The 18,262-nt window shown below is 37.7% G+C and overlaps 1 protein-coding gene across 3 annotated transcripts in view; it reads left to right on the top strand.

The window, feature by feature from the left end:
* Nucleotides 1-18,262, top strand: part of LOC126334615 (myosin heavy chain, non-muscle) — a 261,875-nt gene that overhangs the window by 207,974 nt on the left and 35,639 nt on the right. For all 3 annotated transcript variants that reach the window (XM_049997023.1, XM_049997024.1, XM_049997025.1), the window contains 5 exons: nucleotides 3,547-3,826; nucleotides 9,912-10,215; nucleotides 10,803-10,872; nucleotides 10,988-11,148; nucleotides 11,677-11,917. In XM_049997023.1, the coding sequence (XP_049852980.1) occupies nucleotides 3,547-3,826; nucleotides 9,912-10,215; nucleotides 10,803-10,872; nucleotides 10,988-11,148; nucleotides 11,677-11,917 (1,056 nt within the window). The remainder of the gene's footprint in view (nucleotides 1-3,546; nucleotides 3,827-9,911; nucleotides 10,216-10,802; nucleotides 10,873-10,987; nucleotides 11,149-11,676; nucleotides 11,918-18,262) is intronic.

Raw genomic sequence — 18,262 nt, forward strand, 5'->3', positions numbered from 1 at the left:
GTGATGTGGAACCAAGAAAGGTAAGAAGTACCTAAGCATCAGCAGCTGCAGCATAATGCATTTGTAGCTTAATGATATATTTAGTTGGAGTTATTGTAGGAAATGGTGACAATGTTTGATTTGTATCTGGCTTAGTATATTTTCTTCTACTGTACAAATTTGTTTAGTCAATAGAAATCATGGAATTAATAAAATGAGCATTTTACATTTCATATGAAATACTTTTGGCCATGAAAAGGACACAACATGTGGCTTTCTTACCATTTAATACTCCATCCAAAGGCTTTCGGTGACTTGCAGCAATCTGTGAGGAAGGGAGTCTCAGTGCTTTATAAATCTCTGTTTGTCACCTCCTCCCATGCAGCTATGGGTCCAAAGATCATCATGGGTTCATGGTGCAGGGTCAGGCCAGTTTTCTCACATGGTTTGTTTCATCTCTGTCCATATAATTTCAATAATGTTTAGGTCTGATGCAGGAGGTGGCCAACTGAGAAACCTCATTTTCTTCTGCAAACTGCTTCCACACCGTGACTGATGTGTGTAGGAGACTTATTGAGCTGGAAATGTTCCTTCCACTGGATAACACACACACACACACACACACACACACACACACACACACACACACACACACACACACACACACAAAAAAAGGACAAGACCGATTCATCGAAAAAGATCATGCTCTGCAAGCCATAGTTGACAATGCCCTTGGCAAATGCTGATAAGTAGACTTTGACTTCCCGGAAGATTTCGATTTGACTTCAGAAAATTACATTATTCTGGACAGTGTCGTTACACGCCCAAGTCCAGTTCCCACATCCCTTCTGACTTCTCCAGTATTTTGATAACATTTTGTCCATTGTTGTCCAGTGCACTTAGGAATGCTATACTATACCTCAGACGGAGATGCTGTCAGTTTCCTGTCCTCCACAAGAACTATGACATGATCATGAGCACCCAGTTATTGACAAGGCATGGTGCTTGAGTAATGTAACGTGACTTGACTGAAAGGGATGTGGTGCATGTATTTGACCTTGCTCATATACTCTCATTGGCTATTACAGAACAATTGGAATGTTTGCAGACCTTACTCACAGCTACGTACAGTAAGTTTATTACCAATTAAACCCTGTAAATAATTCTCACGTATTAAGCCAAGTATAGGCAGTAAATTTAATTTTTTGACTACAAGGCAGTAATACTCCTCTAGAAGTGACTGTCACTGATTTATAGCCAAACTCCTTTCTCATCTTCTGTGGGAAATTAGCTGAACATCATGAAAATGTGTTTTGTGTAAGATACAGTACAGTGGAGGGCTTCATAGACAACAAATTCTTGCAACAGATCTGGAATACTGACAAGATCAGGTTACTGTAATTCTTGAAGTTGTTCCTAAGTGAAATATTGCAATTCATCCACATCATTGCTGCTGTACTGGACTCTGACTCTGCCTGCAATTTCCATTGGCACAATTTCTGTGCTGACAAATGCTCAAAATAGACTAGTTCCATACTGAGGTCTGTTTGGATTCTGTTTGTTTTACCAGAAATTTGATATTACTTAAACACAGGAACTAGTGTTATAGGTTATTTATAGCCACTACAAATTCTGTGCTTTTTAAGGTTCAATGAGTGGGAAATGTTGCCACTTCATTGTATTCTCCCATACTACTTTGTAGAATTGAGATGGCAATGTAGAATTTTAGCCATTGTCATATTAATTGGCAGTGTACCAGGTCGGGTTGACAGAGGAGATAGAGAAGATCCAGCGAAGTGTTTCGTCACAGTGTTATTTGTGTAAGTGTGATAGCGTTACGGAGATGTTCAGCAAACTCAAGTGGCAGACTCTGCAAGAAAGGCGCTCTGCATCATGGTGTAGCTTGCTGTCCAGGTTTCAAGAGGGTGCGTTTCTGGATGAGATATTGAGTCGTTCTTCCCGCGAACCATATGCGACTGGAACAGGAAAGGAAGGTATTGACAGTGGCACGTAAAGTGCTCTCTGCCACACACTGTTTGGTGGCTTGCAGAGTATAAATGCAGATGTAGATATTCATTTCCATAATGTAAAGATTGCCCATCATCTCATATGTGGTGAAGTGGGAGACTGCAGCACTCTAATGTGGTTTAAATTGTCGTTTATTTATTGAATGACACATGTATGTTTTAAAGGTGGGGTAACCCAGTACCATACCATTTCACAGTACTCTATTGTTGTTTTTTTCTCAGATTCCATCAGTTTCTGAACAAAAACATACTACTTTAAATTATTGATTTACAGTTAAAAAATCAAACCACTTTTGTGCTAATATGTCAAATATTTTAAAACTGAGCTGTTGCATTTGAGTTTGGTTTGGTCAGAGACCAATGTAAGAAGCCATCTGCACTTTCCCTTAGCCATTATCTTCATTGATGCAAATGATACCAATACTACTGGGACATGCAAATAGTTGACTGTGTACATTTAATTTTGTCACTTCCTAGATGTTGTGTTGTGGGAGTTATGCCTCACATTGGGCTTGTGGAGAAGTGAAAAACATGTTTATCAATAGAAAATCGTGAATGGAATGGATGTACTCTGATATGTCATTCCGAATCAAATAGAAGAGTTGTTCTCCAGCACACTAAGGAATAACCTAAACAGTTTAACAAACAAATTTTTTGTGAAGTGTAAATCATGATGGTTATGTAAAACAGTCTTTCATCAGCGACAGAAAATACAATAAATGCAATACAGTTCAGTTTACAGACGTGCAATACAGTGAAGAGCCTTGCAGTACAAGACAGCAAAATCTCACTCTTTCCGATTATCTCGGGACAATCTTCCTCCTCCACACACATATAAGTATATGAGTGGCTACTATTAACATATTTAGTTATTATCAATATATTTTGTATTAATTGAAATTAAGTATCCTTGTAATGTAAAGTGATAAAATATTACTGATAAATACATTTATTATAAATATATATTATACTGAGCATATTTTCCTTGCAGAGAAAAGTAATACTCGCAGCTGAGAACTGTCAAGAATGTTCATGGACAAATAATGAATAAACAAACATTTGTTATTAACAAAGTCTATTACCCATTTCATTTTGAAAAAAAAAAATTGTGTTGTGATGAAATTTTATAAAATAGTTTCCATTTAAATGTCCCTTATTGAGAAAGCCGCCACCTTGTTCTGACATGACCTTCCTGTAGCTTCGATGCATTACAGCCTTATGCACAGCTCAGCAAAAAAGAGTGAATCTCACTTATAGTAAACTTTCTCTTAACAATAGACACACACCACCAGGGAATTGTCTAATCTTTCACTTTCTAAAAGATAGAATGATTATTCATCACAAAGCATCCCCAATAATGTTAGTAACTGAGATCAAATGTGCATTTATGCTGGCATGCCTGATCATTAGAATGTCATTTGTGTATGACCATGGACAGTTATCTTAACAGTACATTTCTTTTAATCATTAAGCAGAACAACTTTAGCTATTCATATGTCCCACTTCCAAGATGTAAACAATTTGTTTGTTTTGTTGACAGCCGATGGGTATAATGGCGCTTCTAGATGAAGAATGTTGGTTTCCCAAAGCTACGGATAAATCATTTGTAGAGAAACTTATTAGTGCTCACAGTGTACATCCAAAATTCATGAAGACAGACTTCCGTGGTTCAGCTGATTTTGCTGTGATACATTATGCAGGTCGTGTAGACTATTCGGCACACAAATGGTTGATGAAGAACATGGATCCACTCAATGAAAATGTAGTATCTTTGCTCCAAGCTTCCCAGGACTCCTTTGTTGTGCAAATATGGAAAGATGGTACGTATAATTTATTTCGTACAAGTTTTGGTTAGATGGTGGTAATAACAAACTTACTCCAGTTTTTTTTAATAGAAATGTTCTGAAGACAGAAACCTCAGGTGAAATTTTTGAACTTACATGATACACGAGTGTGATGAACATAATTTACATCATGTTGTTAAAACTGAGACAACATAAACCAAAGTGATTCAAAATACTTAAAAAGTTTGGAATTTATTAAAATACGTCAACTTGAAATATGTTGATATTATCTTTGTCATGTCAGTAATATAAGGGCCTAAAGATTCTTCACTAAGTTGTTTGTTCTCTCTCTCTCTCTCTCTCTCTCTCTCTCTCCCTCTCTCTCTCTCTCTCTTAGAATTTCAGCAGTTGTTTAAAGATTTTTAATGTAAAAAAATGAATACAAAAAAGTTAAAACATTCTCTCTTTATACAATGTGTGTCAAAAGAAAGTTTATATTTGAAGAGCTCTGTGCATGCACAACAAATCAGAGAAGAGGGGAGGGGAGGAAATGTTTATCACTTGCATGGCTTTAGAAATTCAGTTGATATAGAGCACTTCTCAGGAGCCACTGCGCGTTCTGTGTGCCAGAATTATAAAAAACAGTGATTTGGAAACTGTAGCATTGGGGCAATTTTGCAGTGATTGTAGATTGCATAATGTGAATGTTGCCCCATGTGTTCCCCTTATCTGGAAATTAATCAAAACGTTTGAGGAGACCAGCTCAATACTGCCCAAACTGAAATCTGGGTGACCCAGGTATCAAGAATGGGCAAATCCTTGGAGAGTACAAATTGGTTGTTTGTGACAATTCTAACCTCTCCATTTATAAGCATGCATGTCCTTTAAATGTGCATAGATGGTCACGCAGCAAATTTATTTGTTTATTTATTTACACTTAAAGTTCTGTAGGATGAAATTGAGGAGCAAATCTCAAAGGTCATGGGATGTATCAGTACATGAAATTACAGCATAAAAGTAATAAAAGATAAAAATAAATGTTAATGAACCCGAAAAAAGTCAAGCCATATGTTTCAGTAAATGCAGAGAAGATCCAAAGAAGAGCGGCACGTTTTGTCACAGGGTTATCTGGTAAGCGTGATAGCATTACGGAGATGTTTAGCAAACTCAAGTGGCAGACTCTACAAGGGAGGCGCTCTGCATCGCGGTGTAGCTTGTTGTCCAGGTTTTGAGAGGGTGCGTTTCTGGATGAGGTATCGAATATATTGCTTTCCCCTACTTATACCTCCTGAGGAGATCACAAATGTAAAATTAGAGAGATTCAAGTGCGCACGGAGGCTTTCCGGCAGTCGTTCTTCCCGCAAACTATACGCAAGTGGAACAGGAGAGGGAGGTAATGACAGTGGCATGTAAAGTGCCCTCCGCCACACACCGTTGAGTGGCTTGTGGAGTATAAATGTAGATGTAGATGTATATAACATCCAGTACCTCACAGAGAAAATATAGCATTTTCAATCGTTAAGACTTCTAAAGCTGAACTGTACATTTGATAGCATATTCACCATATAGCAGAGATGGCGAGTCGCTGCGCTCTGCTATGTGGTGAGTAGCAACTTCCTTCTCATAATATTGTTACATTCCATCAGGATTTTCCATTGTTTGATATCAAATTATGTGATATAAAATGATCATTATCCTTACATATACAGCCTATTCAGTAACTTTAGCAAACGCTGATGGCATAGAAATAGGCCTACAGTTTTCTACATTATCTCTTTCTTCCTTGTTATAAAGCAGCTTTACTACTGAATACTTAGTGTTCAGGAAGCTGACTATTCCTAAAGGAGAAATTACAAGTATGGGGCTGCTAGACACTCCATCATATCCACGAGAGTCCTTAGTCTTCAGTGATTTAATTATTGGCTCTGTCTCCCCTTGTCAGTATCACAGAGGAGTATTTCAGACCATCTCGGAAAGGCATTTTCCAAGAGAGTTACATGATTCCCTGTAGAAACTAAATTTTTATTAAATTCACCAGTAATGCTCATAAAATGGTTGTTAAATACTGTACATGTATCTGATTTATCAGTAACAGAAATATTTTTACTTCTAACTGTCTTTATATTGTTGATCCTGTGCTGCTGACCAGACATTTCCTTCACAACTGACCGTATGGTTTTAATTTTATCTTGTGAATTAGCTCTTCTGTTGCACACCACATACTCTTTGCCTTCTTAATAATATTTTTAAAGATGAGGCCGATCATGATGCTGAAATAGTTGCACGAAATGCACATTAGTGCCACCAGTTTGAGTAGCTGTTTTTACCAGGTCACATCTACATCATATTCCCTGTCCCTATCAAGGCTGTTCCCTGCTCCACCCACTATCACTACCTGATCCTCCTCCGTAAAATTCCTACATAGGTCCCCTATGCTGTCAGTCATCTGAGCCTACGCTGCACTAAGCTTCACAATGCTGGTGACCTGGTACTCACTCCTCAACACTTCCTGCAACTGCTACAGAAAGACGTTAAACTGCACTGCACAAAATCCAATTGGTGCAAGAATTAAAGTCCCAGGATGGCAGACTTCGTTAATAATATTGACTGAGTGCCCTTTATTTATCATCATCATCTTCTTTTCTGTCAGACTCATTTTCACCTGAATGGCCATGATGGTAAGCAGAGTTACCACCGCTGGAGTGCAATGAATCCTGAACTGAAGCATAAGAAACCTTTTCTTTTGCCAAAATTTACTGGATGGGCTGTGATATTGGCTCGAGGAATAATTGGCCCGTACTTCAACAAGGGCAGTTGTTCAGTTACAGTGAATTCGGAATGTTACGTGATGATGTTATGAGTTTTTGGTGCCTGCATTTCAAAACTTTCCTGGTTATAACCAAAGACTATTGCATCAGCAAGACAGAGCCGCAGAACACACGTCCAATGCATCTATACTGCAAGTTAATGACATTTTCGCTGACAAGTTGACCTCCAGGAGGGGTGACATAAATTGGCCCGCACAGAGTCTAGATTCGAGCCCCATGAAATTTTTCGTATGGGAATATCTCAAATCTAAAGCGTATGTCAATAATCTGACTTATCTGGAGAAATTCAAAGAAAATATACGTAGTGAAGTGGCAACCGTCTTTTTGTCTGCGTGCCGAGCTGTGGTGCAAAATTTTATCAATCATTTAAAAGAGTGCCGAAGGCATGCTGGATTGTATTTAAATGACATTATTTTTAAGAAATTAAGTTCTAAACTTTATATTTGAATAATAAGAGTATTTTGTCAGTAGACATCAACTTCTATTTTATTTTGGCACATAAAAGTATAAACTTTGTTTTGAGATACCATATATTTTACACATCAGTTAAAGAATAGGAATCTGAGAACTCTGGTTCCTCAACATGAAGACAACTTCAGAGAGAGACAAATATTCTTGTGCATTGTCTTAGCACTGTGGGAGGCCTGTGAAGTAGGCTGAACTCTAATTTAGTAGGACTATGCATCAAATCCCCTTCCAAAAATATAGATCAAAGATTTTGTAGTATCTAATTTCGTAGAGATGAATGCCATGTTGTCTCCATTGAACATGAGATGATTTCTTTCATAGTCCTTGTTAGATCTTGTATGGGGTGTCTGATACATTTTTGCACACATATAATCCTTATTTGATGACAATTATGGATGTCACCAAGGTGGTGAACATATCAGTTTTATATCACATAATTATATTATATCACTAGTATTGTTATACAGTAATTTACTATAAAACTAAATATGTTCTTATCTTACTGTATGTAATCTTTGCTGTTTTGTTGGTATTGGAATAGGTGTTTAAATTTAGTGTTGCTTTCTGGGAATGGATGGAGGATACTTCATAACAAATTGTTGCACTCCTCTAATTCTCTACCAACATAAGAGAAATTACCTGTACTCTTGTTCCAGGATTTGTTCAGTATCAACGATGTCTACTGTTTTTCTCTTATTGAATCTTGCCATAGTAATTTGTGTTAAAATAATTTTATGTAGACCTTTAGAAGTAATAACTATGTTAGAGATTTTTCCTTGCAACTGGTTACACTGCTAGCACTGGCATTCAAATTGAAATGTACATAGAAAACTTATTACAGGGCTGTGAAATTTATAACGACTTATTTCACACAGGTTTTTATGTGACTAAAAACAAAGACTGGGAGAGGGGAGAGACACAAGAATAATGTCAGAATATCATAAGCAAATTGAAGAAAAGAATTTTTCATTTATCAGAAGTTTTATAATAAACCATAAGATTAAATTATGATACCTATTTTTTTACAACAGTACAGAAATTCAGAAAAGATTATCTATATTACTGATTCATATGTTCCAAAGAATATTAATATGTAAAAACATTGAGCATACAAATACTTTCACAAAACATTTTCAGAATCCAAAAAAATCATAGATAAGCAGAAAATAATTTCAGATGATGTTACAAAGTGACTTGTAAACTTCATAAGCTCTCCTAGTTTACTTCTTTTCAAATATGCTATCTGAACCTCACAACTGGACAGCTCCCAAATTTAATACAAAGACATTTCAGTGAATAGGTGTCATGTAATCAGAAAAGATGTTCTAACTCTTACATTTATATTCAGTGGTAAAAAATTCCTCCCTTTCAGAAATAAATTTCTTACTATAGCCATGCTGCATTTTTTGTTCTCTGTACTTTGGCCGTCATAAGCTACTTTGATACCCAAATAGCAAAGCACTACTACTTTCCGTGTTTAATTTCCTAATATCCTAATCTAATTCATCAACTGATTTAATTTGACTACATTCCATTACCCTTATTTTACTTTTGCTGATATCTTTTTTTCCCATTTAACTGCTCTTGCAAGTCCTTCGCTATCTTGGATAGAGTTACAATGTTATTGGCAGATCTCAAATATTTACTTCTTCACCTTGATACCTGCATTTTTCCGAGCCCAATGTGATCTCCAGGGATATACCAGTTTTTCCATTATTCTGTAAATAATGCTTGTTACTTTCTTGCAAGCATGATTTACCTACAACTGCTTACTATGGAATTGGAGTTATTACTTTCTGTTTAAAATGTTAGGGTTTTTCACCTGTCTCGTACATCTTGTACACCAGGTGGAATAGTTTCTTCATGATTGGCCCTCCCAAGGAGATCTGTAGTTATGACAGAATGTAGTCTACTCCACAGGACTTATTTCTTTCAGAGCTCTGTCAGATTATTACAGTATAATATTTCTCATCTCATCTTCAGCTGCTTCTTCTTATCTTTTTATGATATTGGCTTCAAGTTTGTTTCCCTTATATAGACCATCTACGTATTCCTTCCACTCTTTGCTCTTTCTTAATTTGCTTAGAACAGGTTTTCCATGTGAGCTGTTGATAGTCATACAGTTACTTCCCTTTTGTCCAAAGGTCTCCTTAATTTTCCTATATGCTGCACTTATCTTTCCTCTACCCATAGGTGTTTATACATACATGAATTTCTCACCTAGCCATTCTTGTTTTTCGCATTTTGAATAACTTGTCAGCCACATCTTTCAGATGTCTGCATTTGCTTTTGACTGCTTCATTTTTTTAATTTTCTGCTTTTGTCAGTTAGATTCTGGCCTTGTTTTTTGCCTATTTTATCCTCTGCTGCCTTCAGTGATTCATATCTCAAGGCTGCCCATTCGTCATCTGTTGTTTTGCATCCCTGTTTCTGTGAATGAGTACTTCATGCTCCATTCAAAACTCTCAACAACCTCTGATGGTATTTTTTCTTTCTTTTTTCCCTTCAGTTAATGCAGATACTACCCCCTTAATTTCCTATCTGTATGAAATTCCTTCAGTGTTAATTTGCAGTGCATAACCATTAAATTATGTCCACAGTCCACATCTACCCAGGAAAGTGTTGTGAAGTTCAAAATCTATGCTGTAAACATATGTTTGCCTCTCTTCAACGTATCTCCTATGATAAGTTGAAGGGATTGTACAGCCACAAGTGTTACTGAATTTTTTCGAGACCAAAGTATATTTTAATGGTTAACGTTGCTATAATTTTAAGTCTTAGCACAGGACTGTTGTATTTACTACTTTTTCTTCCTCTTCTTCCAGCTGAAATTGTGGGTATGGCCCAGCAGGCATTGACAGACACGCAATTTGGTGCACGCACACGGAAGGGAATGTTCAGGACTGTGTCGCAGTTGTATAAGGAGCAACTGGCACGTCTCATGGTTACTCTGAGGAACACAAACCCAAACTTTGTTCGCTGTATAATTCCAAACCATGAGAAGCGAGCTGGAAAAATTGATGCACCTCTAGTTCTGGATCAGTTGCGTTGTAATGGTGTCCTAGAGGGCATTCGAATTTGTAGACAGGGATTCCCTAACAGAATACCATTCCAGGAATTCCGCCAAAGGTGATTAATGTATAGAGCACATAAATGTTGTTGAACTTCGGCACAAATGTCACGTCATTTTTGTTATTGCTGAGAGGAGTTTACTTTTTGTGGTGATTTAAATTCCTTGTGATGTCTTATGCTAACTGCTGCATGTTGTAGAATGTTTCTCATTCAAATACTGGCTTTGCAAGAGCATTTTCTCATAACATAAAATTAAAGTGAGGATCCTAGCAATCACAGAAGTGTGTGACATAATTTATGACTCTCCCAATCTCTTGTAACATGTCAAACCAATTTGATAGAAAATTTTTGTGTCTAATTTTAAATTATTCAAATAGTTTTCAGCTCAGTTTAGAATTGTAGATAATAGAGATGTCTCAATCTCTTATACATTATAATTCAAAGAATCCAGAAAAGTATACCACATACTAATGCATGATAAAGAAATACAAAATGGGACTATAGAATTATTACAAAATTACTTGGGATTGCTCTGAACTTTGCTGTTGATTGATTTTGGGAATATTTGGTCTATTTGTGCAATGATTGTTTGATACTTAATTGCTTATTTATGCAACCTCATTGTATAATGTCACTTGTTACAGATATGAGCTGCTAACACCAAATGTTATCCCTAAGGGATTTATGGATGGAAAGAAGGCATGCGAGAAAATGGTATGTTGGTTGTCAGTGTGTAGACTTCTGTCCATTGTAATCTTTACATTTAAATAAAATTAATGTAATATTTACTCCTTTATCATTAATCATTCCGTTTTATTTCCCACTTCAGATTCAAGCTCTGGAACTTGACCCAAATCTCTTCAGGGTAGGACAATCAAAGATTTTCTTCCGTGCTGGCGTTTTAGCACATTTGGAAGAAGAACGGGACTACAAGATTACAGATCTTATTGTCAACTTCCAGGCATTCTGCAGAGGATATCTAGCAAGGAGGTATAATGCTGCTTAATATATGAAAGTGTTTTAATAGTTAGCTATGAAATGCTTAAATGTCTAGCCTAATTGACGAACTTAAAATGTTGCGGTAGAAGGTACTGTCTATAAAAGTGATGGGAAAGAGAGAAAGTTTCTGTTGACCATAAGTAGTAGTCAAAATATACTAATTTTGTACTGTTGTCATCATCAGTATATAAAGGTTGAATACAGGAGGGATTTGAGGAAATTTGTTTTTTCCATATAAACTCGCTTAATATTTGTTTGTGTGTTTCATTAATAATTAAAGCACCAATGTTGTTTATAGCATATGATGGCAGTTTTTAGAAATGTTTACAAAAATGGCGAAATAACATTAAACTTCCAGGTATCTTTATCAAGCTGTACTGTGATGGATTACATTACAAAATCAGTCTTTAATAATAGAATTATTTATGGTAATAACAATAATATGGCTTAGATTACTGTTGTCTGATAACTGCAGTGATGTTTTGTGTCAGATTTTTTCCTGATTTTTCCAATTAACAGAAATTTCCAGAAACGAACTCAGCAGCTGAATGCAATCCGCATCATCCAGCGGAACTGTGCAGCATATTTGAAGTTACGCAACTGGCAGTGGTGGAGACTTTATACAAAAGTGAAGCCATTGCTAGAGGTTACAAAGCAAGAGGAGAAGTTGAGCCAGAAAGAAGATGAACTACGTCAAGTGCGTGATAAACTGGATCAACAGTTGCGTACTGCGCAAGAATACGAGCGCAAGTTTCAGCAGGTCAGTATTCAGTTATGCTACGGTCTTACCCTTAGATAATTACTGTAATAGCAACAACTGATATAGTGTAGCAGCAGCAGCATACACCCATTTTCATTTTTTTTAATTTGTATACTGATTATTCTTGGAATAATAGCATAGTGTGTAGAAAGTTTGTGGCTATTAGGCTGATAAGGGTGTAATTGTTCACATGACATGGATATCACAAAAAAGTAGGAAAAATGTGAAGGGGACTTATTAATAATCTCGCATGAGAGATTACATTATGCTTTTATTAAGTTCTAACTGAATCTGCACAAATTTGAATTTGCTCTGTTTTTTTCTGTAGGACAGATTGTTCATTTAAATTAGTTATCTCTTTTCACATGATGTTAGGAGGTTGCGCATAAAAAAATAAATGTAAATTCTTCTATAAATAAATGGAAATTTAATCATAATAATAGATGATGACAGAATAAAATAATTGTAATTGCTGTGAATTGATGTAAGTGAATTGTGGAATTCAAATGCAGGATGCTCATCTGATCTGGCAGTAAATGAAATGTTCATATTGCAAGAGAGACAGCAGATAGCAAGGCAGAAACTTAGCAAAATTGTCGCTTTATTGAGAGACAAAATAAGAAAGATATTGTCAGACTTGAAAACCCACTCTTTCACTGCTATGAACTGTTTCAATCAAATATATTAGCATATACCACATAACTTTTACTTGAAGTATAGATTATTATGTACAGATAAAGGGAAATTTCGCAGAGCAACCTTCAGAGGTCTAAAGTGTGCAAATGCAAATAAATCTTTTTTCCTTTAATGTGTTGAAAGTATTCAAAATTGATGTGGGTAGATGTGAAAATTTGTTGTCGATAATTCTTGATTTTATGTATCGTAAGGCAACAGGAGAACGTGGGATAGCAGCTGATGTGAAACTGGGGGCTGACAACTTGAAAAACATTACCTACCAGATTTGGAGGCTAAAGGGTGATAGAGTAATGCAATCATTGTGCCAGTGCATGATAAAGGGGACAAGAGGGATGCACAGTACTATAGAGGAATATTAGAACTAGAGGTTGGCTACACAGCACTGTCAAAACTGCTTCTGAAGAGATTAGAGGAGACTATAAAGAGGGATTTAACAAGAGGAGAGGCATAGAATAGATATTTTCCCTGAAACAATTGATATAACTTAGGGTAGTAAAGAAGAAAGAGGAGGTAGTAACATCTGTGGACTTCAGAAAGGCATATGACTCCAACACACTCTTGGAAGTGTCCTGAGGGACAGAGGACTAGACAGCACTGCGCAAGAACTAATAATGGAAAACAAAAGGGTGGGATCTGAGGATAACTATTGAAGAATTTGAGATAAAGACCGTTGCCAAATGGGGAGATTGTCACCAGATTTGTTCAGCACAGTCGGGAAGGAAAAAACGAAAGGAGGACTAAGTGGACTGCATAACCTTTGCAATGACATAATGACAGTCAGACAGATTGAGATGCAAAGACACAACTCAATAATGTAAGTGAGATAGCCTCAAGGGTTGGGTCTGATGCATGCCTGTGCCGAGTTTAGAGGTGAAAAGTGTTAACAACATGCATTCTAGTATACAACTGTACCCCACCGACAAGTACATACTCTTGCTCAAAAGGGTCACATTGTGGGCCTGCTGGATGCCTGCCACACATATTGACTGATTAGTGCATGTGTCGACCACAGTGTATCGGCAGCACATTGTTGCTTTTACTAGTGTTCTGCAGAACATTATCACACTTGTACATCAGATTCTCGGTGTCTGCATAGTACAGATGCACATCTAGATTGACACATTGAGAGTGCAGTAGTGGCTGAGCAATCATCATCCAGGAAAGAAAACTAGGTACACCTTGCACCTGGTGTGCCACCACAGACCATTGGGAACTGTCTGCTTGTGACAGGACTAAGATCACAGGCCACAGACACCATGAAATCGCCAAGAACAGCTTCTCTGGTGTTGTAAAAGAGTTGACCGAAGAGTGTTGTCTTCAATGATGAGACTAGGTTCTGACTGTTTGTGAGTGATGGACATATGCGTATATGGCGTAGACCTGGTGAGCATTCTATTATGGAGTGATTACCTTAAGACACACAGGTATCTTCCTAGGTTTTGTGGTGTAGGGACCATCAGTTAGAAATCACTGTCATGTTTGATGTTTCTGCAGCATAAAGTGACCAGTGCCCACTATGTTACAGTGTGTTATTCACTTGCTACTGCCATTTCTTTAAAAGGTAGGTGGTAGGATTTTTCAGCATTACAATGTGTCCACACATGGCTGCTGTGATGTGACTTGCTCTTCGTGGTATACATCAGTTGCCTTGGCCAACAAGATCACCAGTTCTCTTCCCAATTGAATACATATAGGACATGGTGAAATGGGAGCATGCTCAGTCTCCAGATCTGCAAGAGTCATTGTGGCATTGCCACAAAAGGTGCACAAGGCTCTTTGGACAGTCTATCACAGGATGCCAATCCACACCTTTACAATCCCTTACTTGCAAGAATACACTGCTGATTAATCGCAAGACGGGGGTAAACTTTGTGTTGATGCAATTGATTGGGTACCTTTTACTTTGACGAGTGTTTGGGCTGAATTTGTTATTCTATACTGTTACAATGATGGATTACCTGTCACTCCACTTGTCAATAAGATGGTCTTGTCCTCAAGGGTGTTGCATTTTTTTCCGGCAAGGTACAGTAAGCAAAGATAACACACTACAAGGTAGTGGTGAGGAATGCAGTACTATATGTGGTTGAGACAATAACACTAGGAAGAAATTATGTAGAACTAACTATACCCGGGCCGGTGAAACATGTCACTTGGCAGCTCGTGTGTGGTTCACTACACGGCGATTGCGAGGTTGCAATAGCTACCACTGCACACGCCCACAACTCCAAAGTATGTTTTGTAAATGTAAGCTACAATCAACGTTTATATGTAAAAGCAACAAAGTACATTTTTATAACAATGACGAGAATGACGATGGAGACTAAGCGTTCGATAGTATATTAAACCGGGAAATAAAAACACCTGAAGTTAAAGACAATATCTACGAAAAGTTGTCCAAATTGTTACAGTAATAGCTGCATGTAAAAGTCATATAATAATGTAAATCTAAGCATACCAAATAACTCGCTATCCACACTCATAGAAAGAAATAAAACAAAATATGCATAGCCTGCCCGATTGCAGAGAGAAAAAGAATTAATTCTGTACCCATTTACACTCACTAATTTACGATGTCAGTGGCGCAGTTCCATCCAGTTCTCTTTCACTGTCATCGGAATCTGCACCAAAACCATTGTCTTGTCGTCGTCGTCAACGATAGTCTGCTTCTCATATCAGTTTAGCAACATGGTCTACTTTTTTCTTCCATGAGGTACCGTATTTACTCGAATCTAAGCCGCACCTGAAATCTGAGACTCGAAATTCAAGGGGAGAGAAAAATTATAGGCCGCATCTCCAAATCGAAACAAAGTTTGCCCATTGTAATATGAGACACAATTTAGGTTGAATGAATGACGATACAGCTACAGTAGTTTGATTAGAGTCGTAAGCTTAGCAGTTACGCTTTATCAGGTAGCCATTGTTATGCGTCAGGCGCTCCGTCCGTATTTATACGGGTACTCTTCCTTTTCTACGTGCTTCGTCCGGTTTGAATTGATTGCTTATTTTTCTTTGATCTGATAAGTGCAGTTTTCTTTGCTATTTGAAGAACCTGCATGGTTCACAATTAATTGTGATTCTTTTCCTGTTGGCTGATGACAGTTGCTGTTCGGATTATCAACTGTCCAGCATTTCTCAGCTGCTTCTCCAGTATTGACCCAGGTTTCATCTAACCATATGACTGAGTCCTTTCCCACAACTTTGTGTAAGAAAATGGTACAAGTTGCAACGACATGAGCTTTTTCTAGTAGCCGTTTTCATCCATATAGCTTTTAAAACGAAAGCCCATTCTTTTTAATATCATCTTAAGTGACTTTTTCACCCCTGAGAAAAGTTTACTTTCTTTTAAAGAGTTTAGCAACTTCGCTATTGTGGGGTATTCTTTCCGTATATAGTATCCGTATACGTTCCAACGAATTGCATCCGATTGGAAAGAATAAATATCTGTAATAGGACGAGGCTGCTTCTTTTTCTTGCCCGGAGTACTTAAAATCACACTGTTTCTTCCACAGGGCTTTCATCCACACTGTTTACTTCACTGTCTTGTAAGTCTTGAAGTAGCACCCCTTTCCTTGTAACTGTTCTTTCACTGAGTCCTAGAGTTTTTCGAGGTATGCTTTAAAACTTTATCGGCAGGAATTGTCGCATGCCCGTGAGCAGAAACAAATTCTTTTTCTTCCTCGTAAAACTCACACGTGCTCCGGGGTAACTCCAAAGGCTGGCTATTTCATGGCACTCCAAGGTGCAACGGATTACCGCTTGATGAACATCATCATTTTGGTGACATTGTTTAACAAACAAAAACTGTAGTCAGGCGGTAACACAACAGCAGGTGTTCGCACACTTATATACAATGTTTACACGGAAGCCAGCAACATGGAAGCATTGACGCCGGAACCGGCTTTTTTTCGGTACTGTTATTGGTTCAGTAGACGCGGAGACACCCGCTCCTCACTTATTTGTTAGTTATACTACCAACTCTACAGCACTTGAGGAGTGACCTTGAAGTGACATTTTTCAGTGGCCTGGGTTTAGAAACACAAGAGGAAAATACTTCAGAAAACACGAGGCTCTAATGGAGGTTGTGTGAGATGGGTGTGCGTACCTGCAGAACAACTGCACGAGAGCACGATGACAAAATCGGACTAAAAGGGGCAATATTTGCCAGACTTGTGATCGGGACAATATAGTGACAATAATGAAAAGAGTATGGGAAACAACAGAGGGGAAAAAGGAAAGATGAGATCCAAGTGAGTTGTCAAACTCCAGAAAGACTGGTCGCAGTTGGGGATGAAGATCGAAGCAAAGGAAAATTGCAAAAGCAAGTACACATGGACAGATATATCGGAGATCAAAGACAGAGAGGGATATGGGAAATGAAGAGTGTGTCACCAGTTGAGCAGATGAGATAAGAGGTACTAAAGGGTGACAGAGAAGAAAATAAAGGATAAAGTAGTTGGGGGAGGAGGGTGGAGGAGGAGGAGGAAGTGGAATTTATGGAGAGGCGACCTGTGGTCCTTCAGAGGCGATATTGCAAGAAGAAGAAGAAGAAGAAGAATAGTATTTCACTCATCAGCAACAGCTTTGAACCTCTTGTATGCTGGCCTGGCTTACTGTTATCTTGTACTGTTATCTTGTACTGTTCAACATAGTTTTGATTGTAGTTAATATGACTGTTCTACTTTCATTACAACTCTAGTGTCCTTTCCTCAAGAGACCCTTCGATATTTTTACAGTGTGATTTCAACTGTCACTGTCTTTCCAAATACATATCATTAAATTCTGTGTATTTATTCATTGATTTTATTCAAAATGGGGGATGTATATTCAAAAACATTTTGAGATTATGAAATATTACTCACACTGGCCACAGAAAGCTACAAACTTATATTAGTAAACCTTGCAAGGTTCCCCTATGGTGCAGGAGATGAGTGTCATTTGCACCCTCGGGAGTGCTATTTATTGGAAACTTGCATCCCTTGTAGCACCTTCATTAGAGAGAATAGTCAAATTTACGCGGATGGAAAGTCTGTAGGATGGATGCTCGGCTGCCTTTAGTGTAGACTTAAACAAAGGGAGGTTTATCAGTCTAAACAGTGGATGGTGTGAAGTCATGTATGGACCATTGTACAGTGACTGTCATCTATGTTTCAAACAGTGTGGTTTGGCTCTGTTGCCATTATGGAATATGCTGTACAGGCTGGTCCATTGATAGTGACCGGGCCAAATATCTCACGAAATAAGCATCAAACAAAAAAACTACAAAGAATGAAACTCGTCTAGCTTGAAGGGGGAAACCAGTTGGCGCTATGGTTGGCCCACTAGATGGTGCTGACATAGGTCAAATGGATATCAACTGCATTTTTTAAATAGGAACCCCCATTTTTATTACTTTTTTTTGTGATAGATGGCACTGTACTAGTCACAAATATATAAGTAGATGGTATCATGTAACATTCCACCAGTGCGGCCGGTATTTGCCTCGAGATGCATTACCCATGTTAAAATGGACTGTTTACCAATTGCGGAAAAGGTCTATATCGTGTTGATGTATGGCTATTGTGATCAAAATGCCCAACGGGCGTATGCTATGTATGCTGCTCGGTATCCTGGACATCATCATCCAAGTGTCCGGACCGTTCGCCAGATAGT

This window comes from Schistocerca gregaria, chromosome 2 (genome assembly GCF_023897955.1).
Source record: "Schistocerca gregaria isolate iqSchGreg1 chromosome 2, iqSchGreg1.2, whole genome shotgun sequence".
Lineage (NCBI taxonomy): Eukaryota > Metazoa > Arthropoda > Insecta > Orthoptera > Acrididae > Schistocerca > Schistocerca gregaria.